This window comes from Brienomyrus brachyistius, chromosome 22 (genome assembly GCF_023856365.1).
Source record: "Brienomyrus brachyistius isolate T26 chromosome 22, BBRACH_0.4, whole genome shotgun sequence".
NCBI lineage: Eukaryota > Metazoa > Chordata > Actinopteri > Osteoglossiformes > Mormyridae > Brienomyrus > Brienomyrus brachyistius.
Genome location: NC_064554.1, coordinates 15,275,433 through 15,295,475, shown reverse-complemented (window position 1 = coordinate 15,295,475; position 20,043 = coordinate 15,275,433). Strand labels below are relative to the sequence as shown.

Below are 20,043 nucleotides of genomic sequence, written 5' to 3'. Positions count from 1 at the left end.
TTTTTCCAGTGCTGTTCAGCTTTGCCAGCCTCAATTTGTGTCTGGGGTGTGGTTACCAGGACCTGCTGGATACACGTGGAGTTCACCAGCCTGGACCCCCCCTGGGCCTTGACGTCTGGCTGCCTTACCTGTCCACAGACCCTCGGCAGCTGAGAACCAGACATGGCTGAACATCCCAATATCATGTGACCCACCCCACGTATGTCGTAACACCGACCATCTGTTAATATCACAGCTACTGCAAAGCGATGCAATCACAGGTGCAGGGAAAACATTTACCCTGGAAGTGCGGAGACCCAGGTAAGCCAAATGAAACTGTAAATTTCACTTTGTTGGAGAAGCAGTGTGTGTGATGAAATTACAATTTTTTTATCCAAAACAACATACAGTCAAGAATGCAGGGTCAGTCAATTCCTAGAGCAACCGAAGAGCTAATTTCCAAAATCGAGTCCATGTTTTTTTTTCCGTTGTTTTTCCGAAGAGACCCCCAGTGACCTAAAATAAGGATTTCTCCTCATATGATAGAGTTCAGTCCTCATGTAGTCATATAAAGATCTTTCCTTAAATTTTCACGGGAAGTTTCCTGTAAATTCATCCTGTAGATTGAGTGAATTTAAGTGTGGACTAAGGGCCTTGCTCAGCGGCCCAATGGTGAATCACTCTGGTCTCTCTGGATTTCAGCTGGCAATCTTCTGATCGCAAGCGCTGCATCCCAACCCAACGACCCCTAACACATCAGAAGGGGTTAAAGAAATGTGTAGTAGAGCTGCCTGCCTGAGAAAAACAGGAGCAAATCAAGGCAGCTCCCTGAATTTGACCTGAAGCTGCCGCGTGGTGAATCGCCCAGGTAAAAACAGCAGAGGCGGCGAGAAGCTTGTAATCAACACGGAGCATCCTGTCTGCGGAAAATTTAAATTTCAGTGCTGGGAATCTTCTTTTTTTTCCCTCCCCAGAGGCACATAAAGATACGCGCAACGTAGAGATAAAATGGCCGCCGCACACCCAGAAGGGCCTGCTGAGACACGATAAGAGCCGGAATGTGCAGCAAGCGGAAACCCGGACTTGGGTTCCGAGATACTGCAGGTGTAACAGGAACGGGCCTTATCAAGGTCACACGAGATCCTCAGAAGAAAGAAACCCACTCTCACAGACACACACTAAAGCACTGCCAGCCACACGCGCGCACACACACACACACACACACACACACACACACAGACACGCATACACACAGACATGCGCACACACAGACACACACGCATACACACACACATATGCACACAGACATGCACAAGCACACATAAATGCACACGGACACACACAGACACACAGACACACACGCATACACACACACATATGCACACAGACATGCACAAGCACACATAAATGCACACGGACACACACAGACACACAGACACACACTCACAAGTGAAATGGCCTCTTGATTTAACCCCCCACCCCCCCCCCGTGAGGTTTGATTATCATGATCTAGAGAGAGCGAGACCCCCCCCACATCGAAACGATAAGGGATAATTTAAACTGTCAGCAAATGATGTAGGCCCTCATTGGGGGGGTTCTCTCGTTGAGTTCTTAGCGGGTTGACTTGTGCATTGCACTGACCCCTCCAGGCCGCTGCTCTAAACGCTGCAGATGCCTCACTCATTGCGATGAGGGCATGTGACCCCCTGCAGGAGCCCAGCGCATTTCCCAGATAAGAGCCCCATCAAAAGCCTGCAAAGAAAAGGGAACGGAAATCTGCAGGCACTGCACGTCCGTCGCATTTCTTGTGACAGGGGTGCTCCAGGGTAAACAAACAAGCGCTCCCACTTCCGCACAGGGAGACGTCCCTTTCTCTGCCCCTCTGTCTTCTTTGAATAGACTCGCGTGTATTTCCCAGGATTCCATTGGACATAAATAAAGCAACGAGCCAGACGACTGGATAATGTGTCATGAAGGCGGGACAATGAGGCAAGTGGGTGTATAAATCAAAAGAATGAGTCTGAGCATAAAAATTGTGATGTGCTGGGTGCCACACAGAAAGGGATGTCGCATGTTTCATCTCTGCGATGTCTGGGCTCGAGCCCATCGCCATCCATTGTAAGTTCTCCCCTGTGACTGAGCATCTGTCCAGCTGCCGCATGCAGATGTGCAACATTAAGAGCTCAAGGATGACCGTAATGCAGTGATATTGCGCTTTTGAATCCCAGGCGATAAGTGCTGCTGTAGCTTTGTGCGAAAATCCAAAGCTGGGCAAAATGATGACAAGGCTTCAAATGAATGTTTCAGGAAAATAAAATTAAGCGTAAAATAGCACAGGGATGTAAAGGACACAGATTAGAAAGTGCCGGAAGGGATGTGCGGCGTTACAAGAATGATATGATGTTGAAGTCAGTCATGGTGATGGAGAAGGACAATACAATCAGTCAGGCTGGTCCACTGAATGAATAGATAAACACCCCCCATGACAAATGCTCCACTGGGGGGGTCGGGGGGTGGGATGACAATGAGGCTGATCGATGAAGTGTCATCACAGAAGCTGATGGCTACTGTGTCCCCCACAGCCCCAGTGAGGGTGGAGGGGCTTCATTAGCCTGTCTCCGCTGGGGGGATCCGCAGACACGGAACAGTGCCTGACCCCCCCCCCCCAAGACCTTCATTTATCGAAATACGCCACCTGTGACCCCGGAAGTCAATATTCAGACATCGGGGGACCTTAAAGTCCGTCCGCATCAGGAACGCCTTCGCTGGGATCTGCGTAATTATCCACACTTGTCTCAGTTATAACGGGGGGGGGGGGGCAAACTTCCCCCAGCATGGAAACGAACAGGCTTTTTGAACATCTCCTCTGAATGGAGTAATTTGTTAGGTGACAGGAGTGTCACTGCTCCCCCACATTTACTTGGCAGCTCGCTGACGGAGGCGACCTCCATGATCACTGACTGGAGAATGTCATTAGGATTCGCCGGAATTCACGCCCTGCCATATAAATGCAAATGAGTCATAAAGTAACTCATGACACAAATGAAGCCCCAGATTACAGAAGTTGTGAATAAGACACAAAGAGCCACTGCAAACCCCCCCCCCCCCCCTTTGAGGTCTTTGAATTGCGCCTAGTGTGTATGGATGCCCTGCAGTGGGCTGACACCCCCCAGTGCTGTCTGGGATTGACTCCAGTCCCAACCCCCCGAAAACCATGTAGGGTTAAAAGTTAGATGAACAGACTGACAATGTGACCTGCTTAATGACCCGCATGCCCATGCACACAACTCAGAAATGACATCATACAAACAAATGTGCAATGGTTTATAGAACTGAGATGTAAAGATGCAATCAAGGCAAGTAAGTGCCAGTGACAGAAAGCTGACACTGGAAATCGCCACACTGCAACTGGAGACGTGGGCCGCGGGAAGCTCTCACTGACCGTGGAGTTGAACCGCAGGTGGCAAATGTTACAGGAAATGACGGGTTTCTTCTTGAGCGGCTGAGGAACCCCAAAGGTGTGGTTGATCACGGCCTTCTGAACCGGGTCCATCTAAGGGGGAGAGAGAAAAAGTCAATGGTTCAGGTATTTCTTGGCTGGTACCTTACGGAGCGTTTTCAGGTTCAGTTTGAAGAGGAACTGAACCTGACCGAGACATTGGCGTGGTCCCATGAAATACGTAACGGAGAAAAAGGACATGAATTTGTAATCTCAGATTTTCTGAGTCCTTCTGCAGTACCCTCTGAGTAAGGTGATCTATAAAAGAGATAAACCTACATCCAACAGATTTTGGTTTTAGATAAATCCATCCGTGACGCAAATTAAACGCTAAAATTAGAAAGCGGCAGTTCTGAGCTCTCAAGCACCAGGTGTCACTAGACGACTTGCATCTTCGATCTCCGTCCACCAGAGACCGGGCACGCCTTCTTGTCCAAGTCATTACAGGCGAGGAACGTCTTATAGCAAAGCGAGAACATGCTGAAAATGCAGAGGGACAAAACCGCTCGCAGAGCTAAGAACTACTGAAAGGCATCGCGTCGGATCAGAAGCAGCCCTTCCCGTAATTAAAAGATCAGCTACACCAACGGTCATGTGCAAATGAGCCCCAGACAAGACAAAAATTGTCACTTTTAAAAATATGGCATCGGTACAGACAGGGGGGGAAAAAAGGCACATTATTATAAGTTAAATGATTTCTGTTATTTGTCAAACGCTGACAAATCCTCTGGTCTGGGTAACAGTTTTATCACATAATGTGAGTGAGTAATGGGGGAGCTATTTCGTTCCGATAGGGAAAGTGAGATGACTTTGACTGATGATTAAATATTCTCCAGGGCGTATTAAAGTATATAGCGTGTTGGTGTTTGTCGGGTTCAGACCAGTCCTGGTGGATGGTACAGAGATACGACGTAATAGACGGGGGTAGAGTAACCTGTCTTTCTGCCTCGGGTCAGTGGTATCATGCCTCTCTTTCATCTCGCCGGGCTCCTTATCTCACGCCGCCGTTCCAGGCCAGTGATCCCTGTGATGTTCTCAGCCCGGGTCGGGGGGGGGAGAGACCCCGGGAGATCCACTTCAGTCGACTTCTTTCTAAAAACCTGGATCCCGAATTGCGGCGATCTAAGTTTTTAAGGAGTCAACCGGCTCCACCTGAACGCACGCGAGAGGAGCCAAAGAATGCACACACACACCCCCCCCGCCATCTCCAGCAGCTCCACATAAACGTGCTCATTGTCCTGGAGCTTCTGAACTGGAGCAGTTATCTTTTGGCTGGAAATAAATGCAGTGATGGAGTTTCAGGCAGGGGGTGAAAGACACGGCAGGGCGGGGGTGGTGGGGGGGAACTTGGATGCTATAAGCTATTTAGTTGCAGAGACAGCTACATTCATCTTCCACGCACACGCCCAGAACAACGGCAGCTTTGTTGGACCCGTGCAACCTGAGCCTGAAGGAACCTAAAGAGGGGGTGGAGGTGGTGGCAGGGGGAGGGTTCATTAATTGCACAGCAGCTGTCGTGTTTATGCAACCCACCAGGAGAGGTCGCTAATGGTCAGACCCACAAGACCCCATCTAGTGTGGGGTCCATAGGTGGTGTAAGACAATGGTGCTGAGTAGAACTCATTTCCAAAGCTTGCTGCACTCCAACCTGGAGCCAACGGAGGGTCAGGGGCCTTTTCATCTTCTCCCTGTTTCAGCAACCCGTCTGCCTCTGGACTGAGTCTCCCAGAGGAGGGCAGTGAGGTCTTAACCTCCCTCGATTCTCTCACCAGTATTACTCAGAAGTCTAAGATGAAATCTAATGGTACGAGATGTTCAACATTATGAAAAGGAAGCCATTGGAACAGGCTGAATAGGAGGTTAACAGCCCCACACACACACACACACACACACACACACATAAGGAGCAAGCACAGGGGGCCCACAAATGTGTCCTCCCAGGCACGGCGTGCTGAGATAGATTAATTAACTCCCCAACCTGACTGCCACAAATCCTCATTTAGATAATGCCACAGGGTAGCACAGACTGAGTTCCGAGTTGCCGGAAGACGACAAGCACCTTCTGGAAGGTAGATGTCATCAGGACAGGGGTGGATGATAAGGGGGGCATGCGGAGCCCCAGCAGTCAGGGACATCGCTTCCTGCCCTGAGGTACAGGGCTGCGACTCAGACATCCCAAATTTCCAGGGCCATCTAAGCAGCACAGAACAAAAGGGGGCTCGCATAGGGTGGGCGCTTCTGTGGCTAAGGGGTGCCTTTTATTTTCCTGTTAGTTAATTTGATTTTCCTTTGAACATCTTTCAAAGTGACGTTTCCGTATGGTTTCCAGAACATCAATTCTGGCAAGTAAAGACACGCAACGGAACATTCTAGAGAGATGTGCATTCTTTCTGAAAACCCAAATACTCACAAAAAAATTCAGTTAATTGGAGGGTCTGAAAACCCCAAATTTCTTCTCATTTGTTCTCCATCCTTTTGTAAAACTAGTGAATTGGGTGACATTGCAGTTTAGAGGGTATAATGAAGTTATTTCTAGGGAAGAAAATAAGGCAAAAAACACACAGAAAGCTGAGGGGTATGAACAAAACAATCTAAGTGCGAGCAATCAAATTAAAGTGATTCCTTTAGTGTCTTCCAGGAGAGCATAAAAATTAACTTTAATCTTAGATGGTTCTGATGAGCTCATAGGCAAATGTGAAGAGAATTCTGTTTTTGGCCAACCGATATTGAACCAGCAACTGTGAAATGGTGTTTGTTAGACTTAAGAGGACACAGCCTTGTTTAATAAAGAACATTGCGGTGATTACGGAGTATTCTTAAAGAGTAAACACGCACGGAAATGTAGAACTTGGAACCAAAAGCCATGGACCTCAATCAGAGTCTTTGGATTATGATGCGACACCTTCAGATTATTCGGCATTGGGTCACCAACGCGGTGCCGCTGATCAATAGTGGCCTCTCACAGTCACTGATTCAATGACTGAGTGTAACAGGAAGTGCGTAGTGTAACGTATCTTCCAGCTTGGGGAGCTTTTAAGGCATGCATCTTGTGGGACAGATGTGTGAACGGCCAGAGACTAACCGTATTGAAATTGGGGAAGAGACTGAGGGGGGAGGAGCCATTGAGCTGGAAGGGCAGGAGGTGCTTGAAGTCCAGTTGAGGCTGTAGAGGACGTCCAGGCACAGGAAGGGAAGCCAGCAGGGAGCTGCTCTGGGAGGGGGTGCCTAAGAGGAGAAAAAGACCAGCAATGTAAATACAAATTAGCGCCCCTGCTTGTCTTAGCATAGGGGTGAGGAACCAGATCCATGGAGGGCCGGGGTGGCTGCAGGTTTTTGGGATGACCTTTCAATCAGACAAAAACAGTGGCTTCCCAGGACTGGAGTTGAGAATCGCTGCTTTATTTGCGGCTGATGAGAGGTCATCCCAAAAACCTGCCCTCCATGGATCAGGTTCCTCGTGCCTCTTAGCAAGACGTCAACTATGGATCTTCATAAAGGTTGGGGTCTTCTTCAGCTATACTCTTTGGGTAGGGCTGAACTGGCCACCTTGCAATGCTGCCCATTTTCCCAACGGGTCGATGATCACGGGGGATTCTAGCGTGGGGGGATTCATGGGGGACCCCAAAGTCCAAGGCCAATTTTTAATCCCAGTCCAGCTCTACTGGGAGGGGGGTATGTGGGCTATTCCCCTGTGGTCTCCAGGTCTTCTTCAGAGGTAGAACATGCAGACATTTCTATGTGTATGAATTCTCCTTTCAAAACACTACTTTCACTAGAAGCCTAATCCATATCTCATCAAACAGCCCTAAACTAACTTTCAGAAATCTGTATTCTTCCCTTACGCCCTTCTTCCACACTCTTCAGCGGCCCCACCGCATTGCTTCTTCAGCTAATTTTTCAAGGACGTGCACTCTGCACTAATGTATAGACACACACATCATTTAATTACTGATTTATCGCCAAAAGGGAATGTGGGGGACAGGTTTTTAGTAGGGGAGGGGGGGGGTGTAAATCGCTTTTAAAAGCTTTTAAATGGATTGCGAACGCAGAGATTTCTAATTTTCCACATGGCTGGGTTTAAGCACCGGTGCGCCTACGTGTCCAAGTGCGGGATCAATCATCGGTGTCGTCTGCTGGGTCGCAGAGGGTTTGCAGAGGGGGCATAGATCACACTGGCCAACCGCCAAGACCGCGCCAAGGTCTGGCCTTCTGAGGCGCACCAACGCAACGCCTTCCCATCACGTTTTCAGCTCTGGGTTTGCCCCGCTTGGAGCATTATGGGGATCAGGTTCGGTCACTTCTGCCTTCCACGCCTCCTACGTGCCTGACGGACAATGTGTGGCGCTGTCATCATGTGGAGGAAGGGGCTATGAGCATTCGTCTACGCACATTACTCGCGTATGACAGGTCGAGTTCATCTGAGGGCTCGACTTGGGGAGGTGGGTTAAAAAGTGACTTTCGCCTAATGAGCACAACCTACACGGTCACATTTCGGGCCTCCATATACTCACCGGCAGGGTAGGACAGAAGTGTGGGGGGGGGGCACCTAATTTGTTGTGGAATGAAGAAGCTGGCTGGTTAAATGTAAGAATCCTGGGGCCACGCAGTTACCAGGCAAGAAGCTCCTACCAGCGGTCTGGGAAACGATGTGCTTCTGTGACTCATTCTAACTGCACTCGCTTCTCCGGGAGGGAGACCAAACGGAAGCGCAGCGGGCGCTCAGGTGTCCCGGTAGGTGCTCATAAACACAAACGACCTCGACGTTCCAGTTGATCGAGGCCCCGAGGCCACACCGTCAGCGGGGGACACGTTGATGTAGGGCGACGATTGTTTTCAGCCGATGTACAGACCTGTCACCGAATAGGTGTCCGGCTGTGTGCCTGAAAAAAGAACATTGCTTGCTTGTCCCGGAGCCAGAAGCCGGGCTGTTTGTCGTCTCTCTTTATTTGAGAAACACATTTACAGGGCTGGTCTCGCGGTTCCTAGACTGACATTTTTCTGCTGTTCGGCTCCATGGCTCTGGCTTTAGAAGGTCACGGAGGTGTAATGAAATAATACCCAAATCCCTTGGCTTCTTGCCGCAGATATATTGATGTTTGAGTGAGTCAGCTGTGCACAAGCGTGGCCCTCTACAACCCACATGTGCAGGACGGATTTAATTAGCTGCAGTGCTAGTAGCACCGCGGTGTTTGAACGATCGGGACCTGTCGCCTCCCACGGACGACTACGTCACACGGCACAAAGGAAAGGATGGAAAAAAATGAACAAAAAGTGCTTCTAAGACAAGAGTGGGGCCTTGGAAGGCTGTCAACGGCGACAACCGGGTCTGACGAGGAGAGAGGGATGGCGCCATATTTAGCCTAACCGAGGAGTCCACAAAGGGAATCGGTGTGAAGCAGCGACGTACGACGTGGCGAAACTCATTAAACTTAGCTCTGTGTGGGAGAAGAGGAGCGGCTGAGGGTCTAGGGGCGTCCATGTGAGCAATCCTTCGTAGGGCTGTCGGCGTGAATCATGAGGCTTCTCATGCCGTGTCTTTGTGATGGCTGCACTGTGGCAATCGCGCATGGTATCGCATTATAACTGCGAGCAGGTGCACCAACCGCAAATAATCGCAATTGATCAATCAAATATTCTTAGAATGACAGAATCTCTCTCGTCCATTGTGGAATGACTCAAAACTCATTCCCGTTAATTCCACTTTGTTCAGGAACTCATTTAAAATAAGCGATTCCCTGCCTTTCACTGCATATTTGTTAGTCTGGACTCGGTGACTGCAGTGATGCACATACCCACAAACAACCATTTGATAGGTTTAATCTTAATTATCCCAGTGTCTCAATGACAATGCTTTTTGCCTGGACAGCAATGTTGGGCAACTAAATACAATAATAAAAAAACCAATAATATTTATAATAACCATATATTTGCAACAAGCCTATGATTCATTATTCTGGAATGCCAATTTACCCTCACCTATGAGCGATTGCCTTTAACAGGGAAGCTTTGCATTTGTAATTATAGCTTAAATAGCTTGATAATACTGGGCACGGCTCTTACTGTCGGATTATAGGAGGACATATCTCATCATTGCATATAAGTGTGTTGTCGTCTGAAGGCTGCCCTGACACATACTGCCTTAGAAATGGTACACCGTACAGCCTGAAATAGTAACCGTCCCTCTCGGACTTGCTATATTTAAGTGACTTGTCTTCAACTTTTGTTTAATAGTGTAAAAGAAAATCTAGGTCAAAGTCAATGACTGAAGTGATTTCCGGCAGCGTCAAGCTGCCCCCGGTACCTTTCAAAACATTATTATCGATGTTGCTTGACTCTGTAATACTTCAGATACATTCACAGTGGACAGAAAAACATTTGGTCATTCTAAATCCCATAGTGCTCTTCTGTTTTTGTCATAAAACCTACCATGTTCTGTGCAACCAGCAGTACTGATCAATTACAGTTTTGCGCATCATTCATTTGTTTATTAATTGCACATTTGCGTGTATTCTTGTGCTAGTAATCGACGGCAAATTTATCTATGCATATTTATTTGCTGGCGCTTTGAAAGGAAAGCATTGTTTCAGTCTGGATGAAACCAAGTTTTGGTAGGTAATATAATTTAATACGGATTTGCAAAGCACATATATTGTAGAAGAGCACATATTTAATATGACCAACAAGACTATCAGGCATTCAGCACCGAGCTAAGTAGTACTTCCTGTTAGCAAATTAGCATTCAACGCTATTTGCAGGATGTTAAACACTGAGTGAATCGCAGTAGAATCTGATGCACGGGATTATAAGAGCAAAGTCAAACCTGACAAACTGACACCAAAAGGCTAGGTTCCCAGAAATTACCAACGTGTTTAAAAGTCATTTTATTGAGTCTGTTCAATCCCTGGTTTCCTCTGCTCCTTCCGTCAGAAACAAAACGATACCGAGAAATAAAGCCCAGCTCTCCCACCGTGTTTTAGCAAGATAAGTAGAAATATGAAGATGACAAGTTTCTCTCATTTGTCACGCTGTTACGGCCACCCGCGTGCCTCGCAAAGGCGTGTCTGCTGCGAGGCCCGTCAACGTGGGAGGAAACGACTCCGTCAGCGCCGCGCGAGCATTCCCGCGGCCACACAGCGCGCGGTTGCAGAAATTACGGAAGGAAGAAAAACCACACGGCACTGAATTTAATCTGTCTTCCTTCCGCCCCTTACTTCTGAGTGCACAACATAAGCCGTACTCGCAAACGAATGAAGATAAAGAGAAAACAATCACACGACAGAGTACATCTTCCTAGGTGTCAAAAGCCCAGCACCGACGGCTACATTCACAGAAAACAGTACTGCAAATGTACTGATAGCCACTATACCTTTTATTTATTTTTTCCTGTTAGCTACTATTGTCCCTGTAATAGGATTTTGTCTGGGAGTTACACCCGAGTGACTTTGTGATACAGAGCAGGGGGTTCGGGGTGGTCCCACAAATGCCAGTAAACATGAAACGCAGTCCGAGGGCTCCAGCACGAACGATATTGGGATTTGTGCCGTGCACATGCAAAATTGTGAACCATTACTTTAGTTTTTCCTGTATGTCCTATGCAGGCTGCCGTCTACCTCATTTATAAAAACACTAGATGAGGTATACTTGTATCCGCTACTCTAATTCCTGACAAACACAGAGAGTATTGCCTCTCGATGTGATTTATCAGCATCTTTACACAAGACGGCTTCATTTTCTTCATATAGGGCTTATCAGCGTGACAGAGCATCTACATTATTTTCTGTCACATCTTAGTAGCCAGTGGTTATCAATGGCAATAATTGGTTCTGGGGTTCGCATTTATTACAGTAACACAGTACGCTGTGATATTCTAAGTAAATATTACTGCTAAAATTTATAAATTCTGGTATATTGTTAAATTTGAAAATACTGTCAATATACTGTAAACTGTGATATAATGTCTGAATGGTATGACAGTGTGATAATTTAGATACTGCCCAAGCATATTTGGTTCGCATAGTGCTACTGGTGTAGAACCTTTCAGAAACGGCGGCTACCTATCTTGAACTTTCCCAGTGAAATATATATATTCAGAGCATAAAGGGTACTTCCACTAAAAAGATGCTTGGTTAGTTCTTCGGGATATCTTGACTTGCCTCCCCCTGACCTTCATCAGTCCCACTTTAGCTCCCCACCCCTGTCAGCAGCTATATTTAAACAGCAGGCTCCACCTCCTGCTCGCCAGATCTACCATTAAATGGGAGCGATCAACACAATGCAGCAATTTTCACCCTCCGCTGCCCAGCCGCTAATCAAGCGTCTTGTGTACCGAGCGCAGACCTGCCGAGTCATCTGAAGTGGCGGGTGGGAGAACCGGGATGGAATTATGGTTTTTGTAAGACTGACGAGGGGCATTTTCCTACCCCGAGAAAGAGCATTTACCATCCAATTTTACCCCCACCTCTCCTGCACCCCCCTCCCACCAAAAATAGTGTTTTCAAGCGGCCTACGTAGCAAAAATTCCCCCCGGCTTCAGGACAAAAAGACAAAATAAATCTGGAGTGAGGATTTAATGCGTTGTGTTTTTATCGCGCTTCTGACTACTGCAATACCTGAGAATTCCATTTCTTTTTCTGCATACCCCCCAACCCCTGTGACAGCTGGAAATTAGCCCTTTTAAGGCAAATCCTCCCCCAGCTGTGTCACCATATTACTCCTATTATTACAGCACCGGGCCTCCAGGTGCCTAATAGATAGTCTTGCTCTGCATCAACCTGAATTTCGGGATGGAACCGTAATCCGAACAATGCGGCCATGATGAACGTCACTGAAATGAATTACGGTCTACAGCCAGCGATTAGCACTGAGAGGCTCGCTAATGCAGGCAGATGTCCAGATGGGAGTCTCAATCACACAACCTGCTCCGAGGGATCCAGGAAGGGTGTGACTAATCCAGCCCTGAGCAAGGAAAACGGGTGGGTAGAAGATCTGAGGTATTACTGTATGACCTGTGGATGCAAAGGTCCTTCTGCTGTGGGTTGTGGAAAGACCTTCTAAGGCTGGAAAACATGTGGAATTGTTCAGGAATCAGGAGGGTGCCAGTATGGCCTGTAACACAGTCACGCGAGAGGCCCGTTGGTGCAGAGACGCATGTGACCTTGCCCTCAGCCCCTCCCATCTCGCCAATGACACTCTGCCTCAACGCTGAAGACCCAGTGTGATGGCACAGGGTGAATATTACCCTACAAACTTCAAGATGGACGGCAGCGTGGTTAGTTCCATCATCTAAATTGTTCCCTGTCCTCAGAGAGACATTACGATAGAGGGATGAAGAGAAAGGCCAGAAAATACCTTAGTAAGCATAATTTTGTATTCTTAGGGTGCCTTGAATTTGGCCTGCCAAGGGCTCATGAAGGCCAGTCTGGATTTGTGGATGCAGTTTCCATTCTAAAATCAAAGACAGTCACCTGAGAGCGATATAAGAGCCGAAAGATTCGCTCAATGTTCGCTCAAGACATGACGCACACCAGGTAGCAGGAGCAGATCAGGTGCCGGCACCTTCTCCGTCGGACTGGAACAACCAGACGGCTGTTATTCCCAGCATCCCACTTCCCAGTGGCCCTTTCAAGACGACCATCTGGAATTCTGGCTGTCGATGGCTGTCAGACCTCGTTTGACCTCACCGAGAAGACAGCAGCACCACGGAGAGGCATTAACCAGCCAATTACTACATTTCAAGACGGGTGAAGACCCCACAGGGAACTACTGACTCTTGGATGGAGAGCACTGTCAGTAATTGGCTGTAATTAAATGCGCACCTCACTTCACACCAACAACAAAGTATTAAAAAATCGATAGGAAATATGAAAGAAACACACAACTCCAATAAACAGGAAAAGCGATGGCGGAAGAACTGACGTTCATTAAAAGCCTTGTTTAATGTGGCCTGAGTGGTACCCTGGTCAAAGCCATCATAAAACGAGCTCCGCAGGCACGGTCTCTGTTCTCCTGCTTTGATAAAGGGCAGCGTTATTACGGTATGATTCGGGGGAAACACTGTGACTCCATAACAACCTTGTGGGTCGACTCCTGTCAGCTGGACTGTGAATCACTTTAAAGGTGAGCGTCGTGTAATGATTTCTGAAGTGTGTGTGCGTGTGTGTGAGAGAGAGAGTGAGTGTATGGATCTAAAAGGCAAACAAGGGAAGTCACATCACTGCCAAGTTTCTATTTTCTACTCAACACTCCTTTTTATTAATTACACTTAAATTTAATTCAGTTATCTGACACTTTTACCCAAAGTGACTTACAGCAGAGGGTTACTATTTACTTAATTTATTCAAATAATTCAATTAATAGATTAACATTTAATCTTTTAAACATTTTTTGAAATTTTAAATTATATAAGCATCAGAATCTCCTAGTCATTATCATCCTATGCTACACATCCCCCTGCCTGATGCCCTGCGCTACGTGGGTCAGGCTGGAGGCTCCCCTGATCGTGATAGAAAGTTATGGAAGATGAGTACTGTAGATAGGTAATCGATTATTATGCCTTGTACATTTTTATATACTGTCATTTTATACATTTGGACAATGGCATTTTAATGAAATGTACATATACTTGACTTAAATCTAGACAAACTAGGCCTGGGAAGTAGGTTTAAATTTAATGCAATCTTTAATTAATTAAAAGGTACTGAAATTAATATTTCGCAAATAAAAAGACTTGGAATAGCTTCCCCCCTTTCAGCACATCAGTTTGTTGCGCATTGTGCAATGCCACAGTAGCACGACAGGCAGAGTGATCGTTAGCTGATTTTTGAGCAAGATATTGTTTTTTTTTCCCCGACTTGGTTGCTCTATTGAAAAAAGCTGTACAGATAAAGAACAGAGAATACTTCATCTGAAATCAGAAACGATTTAAATAATTCATACTTCTCACAGATTAGCTTGTTAGAATTTTACAGAAATTCAGCTTGTAGATTTTATTTTCGTAAGGACATTTAATTACAATCAGAAGACCTGATCTGATGATTAACGTATTACAGATTTTTTAAGACTGCATAGATGAAGAGTCACAATTTGGCCTGAAATATGTGTGTGTGTGTGTTTATATATATATATATATATATATATATAGGCAATTTTCACCAGTGTACAAAGGACAGCAAATCTGTTCGTTCAGGTGCAAAAATGGCCCCGCCCACTGTGAACCAAGATTGGTCGATTATATTTTGACTGTTGACCCGCCCAATCAATATATCAGCACTCAGCATTAGGATTAATGACAAAAGGACTTGTGCAGAATTTATATAACACCCAGGAGTGTAGCTTCATCATGTACCATCTGAATATCCCAGAATACTCCACAGAAAATGTTCTTGGTAATGGCGGAGGCAGTAATGTGGGCCCCTGCTGGGTACTTGTCAGGCCCCGTGGAGCCTTCCAGAAGGAACGTTTGGCCCGCCATGCCCCAATGACCACGTCTGCAGAGACAGCGGAGACACGACGCCGCTGCTGGAGGCTGATGCCACCACAGTCACTGGAGGGCCCGCCATTACGTAAACTGCCAGGCGGTTTTGACCTCCTGCGGGAAAAGCTGTTGCTTCCTGAAAACACACATGCCGTGTAGACGGCTCCCCGATGTCGACGTCAGAACCCCTAGCTGTTCTGCAAACAGAGAGGCTAACCGCTAAAAAGGCACCCAGCTGGTCTTTGTACCCCTTCGCGTTCACGCGCTCAAATCCAGTCCCATATCGCCACTGTAACACTTGCCCGATTACTTTTGCCTATAACGGCACTCAATTACCTAAACTGCCGGAACTGAAACAGCCTTCAGAATGCTACCATCACTCTCATCACTGATATTCTCATTAACATCATCATTATTATGATGAAGGCATGAAAAAGAAAGACGACAAGACGAATAAAATTTTTAAAAAATCACGAGAAGACAAACAGGTGGAATCCTGCTACTTATTTACGGTAGTATGCCAAAGAGGCACCTCTGCAGTAAAGGCAATAGCGTCAAATCCGCAGGACCAGTTCACTGAACCTTGGCGAATTTCCTACGCACCAAACTCAAGACGAATGAGATGTCATCACACACCACTTTCGTGACAGACGAAGCAGGGGAGAAAGGGACATTAAACAGGAAGTGATGCGGAAAAAGCTGCTGGAAGCCACACCCCTTCGTGAGAGATGTTCCTCGTGGTGATGCTGTAGCTCCACAGCCCTGCAGGAGCTATCCCTGTAATGTCCATGGATCTGATAATAAGAAAACTTTGCTTAAATAGGAAGAATGGGCAGCATTAGTAATTCAGGTAGATTTTTCTGCATTATTAAATACTAATGAGTGGCAGTGAATCACTGCTTCTGACAGCGGCTCCGAGGGGGAACATTCCGTCGGAGAGAGTGCGATCCACAGGAAGCGGACCCGTGCCGAAGCTCTTTGGTTCTCCGCGAAACTCATTTAATCTTCTAAGCTTGTAAAAAATTTCCCACCCACTGCTTGCTGCGGACCAATAATGCGAACGAGAGGGTGGGGGGAGCAAAGACCAATATGATTTCTGGGTTGTCAGTGATGGGATTTAGTGCGAGAAAACAAATATGTATGTTATCAAGTTTCTCCGGCATGGGCTTCCTCTGAGCTAATAAAAGGGAAGGAGGCACAGAGAGAGGCACTAGGAAGGCGATGTGCTGTGGCGGATCTAATCTGCCCCTTTGACGGAACTAACTATCGGAGATGCCAGGTTTTATCTTAAAGCAATCTGAAATAGATCTCATTAATCTTCCCGGCATTTCGATGTCGGTTCTGACCCTTAAAAATAAAGATCTCTCTCTGCTAGCTCCTGCTGGCTTCTGACCCCCGTGCAGAGCCATTTCGAAGCGGAATATACCAGAAACGGCGCCCGGACCGGACCCCGCGCCTCCCGGCATTTATGCCAGGCTCCCCTGAGAGCACCGCTTCGGTATGGCTTCCAGAACAGTCTCATGGGGGAGAAGATGTTCCCTCTGGTGGCCCATGAGATAAATAAAGAGGACCCATGAACAATGATATGAAAATAACAGTACTGTAGTAGATCGGGTGATAACAAATTAACCAGCTATTCGTTTAAACAATATCAGCCCGTTTAATGATGTCCAACTTGACAGCGATCATAAAAATGACCTATATATATATATATATATATATATATATATATATATATATATATATATATATATATATATATATATATATATATATCATAGAAAATATATACCACCAGGTCTGTAGGTTTTTTTTATTATTTGCGACTCATATCCTTTTCAAATGGACGCCTTCTTTTAAAGCAAATGCTTACAGAATTAAATGTTTTCAATGAAAAATAATAATAATAAAAGTTTCGCGTACAGCAGCATGGAAGATTTCTCTCGGGAGTATAACACGCAGGAAAGAATTTGCTCCATATGCCGATCGCGTTAAACTTTCCGATCTTTAATCCTTCGGTGACACTAAGTCGGGGGGCACAAGATGGTACAAGACGGACGGTCGGACACACTGACCCGGCAGAGCAGACGCTCACGGGGGATTCTGTCATCGCATCGGCTGGGAAATTCAGAGGGTAAAATAACTTTGCTGCGGGCTTCGAAAATTAATTGTGTATTAAAAAAATAAATAAAAGATTTTGCAATCGATGAATAAAAAAGAACTAAAGCGGGACTTTACACCGGATCAATATATCGCCGGTGGCATGAAAGCACTGATCTGAACATAATATGAACGTACGGCTGCCTGCACGTGCCGTACGCAGCGACACGCCCCAAGGTCGTGCAGCCAATTACCAAGACTGGTGAACGCCGTTCCAGGACAGCGATCTCAAACATTGGGTATGAATAACAATGAATACAAAGGTGAACCGAATATAATTATGAGCTCAGAATGCACGCAACCTCATTTTTTCCCTGTAAAAAGATCAGTCGGTACATTAAGATGATGGGAAATATCTATAGTTCAAAATGCAACACCTATGTATATTAGCATCCAGCGTGTCCCTTGCCATGTGTCTTATGCCGCCTGGGTCAGCGTTCATGCTCCCCATTACTCTGCATTGGAGAAGCAGTTGGAAGATGGATGGATGCAATTTTTGACCAATACTTTGCGCTCATTAGCTTCTCTTTTATACATCTGATTACCTGATTTGTAACACAAAAGAAACGGCTCATGTCCTTAAAATGACATTGTTCAGAATATCATACTTATACAGGGTTGCCAACTATCACTCATCAGGCGTGACACGCGTTCAGACTCTCACGCTCAGGCAAGAAATCTCACGGTAAATGTATATTGTTCCATTATAAACCTGAAATTAGCTACATCAAAAGCGTTGGGGTAGTTTGGCAAATCTTACAGACTATTTACAAGATAATAAAACCGTTACATACATGTAAATGCGTGTGCAGACTTGTCTCAAACTGAAAATCTAAATGACCAGCAGGCCAATTATGGCAACCCTGCTTATGAAGCCGACAAGATCCAAAAGTCATGGCAATAGTGGGACAGGTTAGCTGGCAGCACGGACGTATTTCCTGTAATATTGTTGCACACATGCTAACACACAGAATTTGGTCCACTACAAACCAAGCGCCTGGATATTAACCCCAAGGAACCATTTTGACAGAAAGTAGCACTGTAGGGAGTTTGCCTGTATTTTTCTATCCCCAACTTCGCCGCATCATTTAGACCGTGAGAGTTAATTCTAAGCACCTGTTTATGCTCGTTTTCCCCATGGCGTTACATTTAGCGACGCTCTGAGTCATTACCCTGCCAGAAAACACATCAACAAAGTCGCATAAATGAGATCTTCCAATAAAACGACCTGATGTGTTAAGAACCAGCCCTGCCGCGAGTCAATAGTCTTATAACCCATAATTCACGGACAGGCAGAAGTCTTCTGAATAAGACCTTGCCATTTCTTTACAGAGTAACAATCACATTTCTGTCAAAAAGATGGATTCTGTAATCAGGGAGATCAATGCTCTCTCTGCAGTGGCTGCTGGTATTTAAACTATCAGGACAGTCTCACAGACTATTAAGTGAACTTCCGCATCATATAAACATCACATAAATTAAGCTTTTTATAAACCAATGGAGTTTTTCGGTTACTCTGCCCCCTTAATGTGATACCGGTGAAGCAGTAAACCCTGTTTACAAGAACGCGAAGATGAACCCAGGGTGAGAATCGTTTGACGCCTCTTTGGAGGGGAAGCAAACAGTTTAGCTAATGCTAAGTAGCAGATACCCGTTGAAGAATCTACTATAAGTGATGTTGAGCTAAGGGACGGAAGCAAAACCAAAAGAGTTTGAAGCCCATCTGCTGAGGAGGCAAGCAGAGCCATGAACCAGAGTGACAAATCGGTGCTGAGCCTGCAGGCTTGCCGGGGAGACAAACCTCAGCTGAGGGCGATGCTTAAAGCGGAACGCCTCATTTCCGCACCCGGTGCCGTCCGCTATCGCCCACGTGCCGAACTACAACAGCTGCAAAAATCTTCAGATAACCTCTCGAACATCTACAGAAGGATGTGTTCAAGTCTTACATTTACATAAGCTTTTATTTTGCAGATGCTTTTGTCCAAAGTGTCGTACTTGTGAGGCAAATGGCACATTACAAATAGAAAGACTTGTAAATCGATTACTTTTCTTCCAGAGAACAGCGTTGCCAATTCCGCCAATTTCCGTGCATCTGGTTTTAAGACTCACGCTCGCGCATGAAATCTTACTGCAAATAAATATTATTCCATTATAAAGCTAAAATTAGCTACATCAAAAGGGTTGGAGTAGTTTGATAACCCTACAGACCGATTACAAGGTATTAAAACTGTTACATGCATGTAAATTCGTGTGCATGCAGACTCGTCTCAAGCTGAAAATCTAATACTAGCCTATTGCTAGTCTAATACTAATCTAATACTAGCCTGAAATTGGCCACCCTGCTTTTCTTCCTGAAAATCTATCAGTAACCCTGATTATTGTCACTTTCTACCATATTTTTTGTGGGATTTTTCTGGGTATAGACGAGGCTGAACTTGGGCAGTGTTGCCAATTTAGCGACTTTGTCGCTAGATTTAGCGACTTTTCAGACCCCCTTGACGACTTTTTTTTATTTTTTAAAGCGCCTAGCGACAAATCTAGCGACTTTTGGACAAACCTTAGCAACTTTCCAAATGTCGCCAGTACTGTCCTGTAAGCGTGAGGTCTTGCTTTCCCGGTACAGTTACTCATCTCCATGTGTCTGCTCTGATCAGTGAGCGCTAGCTCCGGCTGAAAGAAACAGCAAATTCCCGTGACCGCAGGGCAGCTGACATAGATGTGAATGAGCTGCGCATGTGCAAACGGTGCTGCCACGGACCAATCACTTACCTGCTTCTCCTTTGCTTGAAATGAAACTATTTAAATTGACCGTTTCTTCTTATTTTTTCTTATTTATTTATTTTTTCTTCTTATTTCATTGCAGAGGATGTAACTGCTGGTTAAGTTCCGTTGTGCTGTCTGGCAGAAAATAACGTAATTGATAACAGTTTTA

General features: G+C 45.9%; 1 protein-coding gene across 4 annotated transcripts in view; it reads right to left on the bottom strand.

Annotated features, from left to right (window-relative positions):
- The window catches only part of LOC125718270 (zinc finger protein 385C-like), a 106,239-nt gene that overhangs the window by 15,718 nt on the left and 70,478 nt on the right, over nt 1–20,043 (bottom strand). For all 4 annotated transcript variants that reach the window (XM_048991975.1, XM_048991973.1, XM_048991974.1 and 1 more), the window contains 2 exons: nt 6,561–6,703; nt 3,422–3,532 (listed from right to left, as the gene is read on the bottom strand). In XM_048991975.1, the coding sequence (XP_048847932.1) occupies nt 3,422–3,532; nt 6,561–6,703 (254 nt within the window). The remainder of the gene's footprint in view (nt 1–3,421; nt 3,533–6,560; nt 6,704–20,043) is intronic.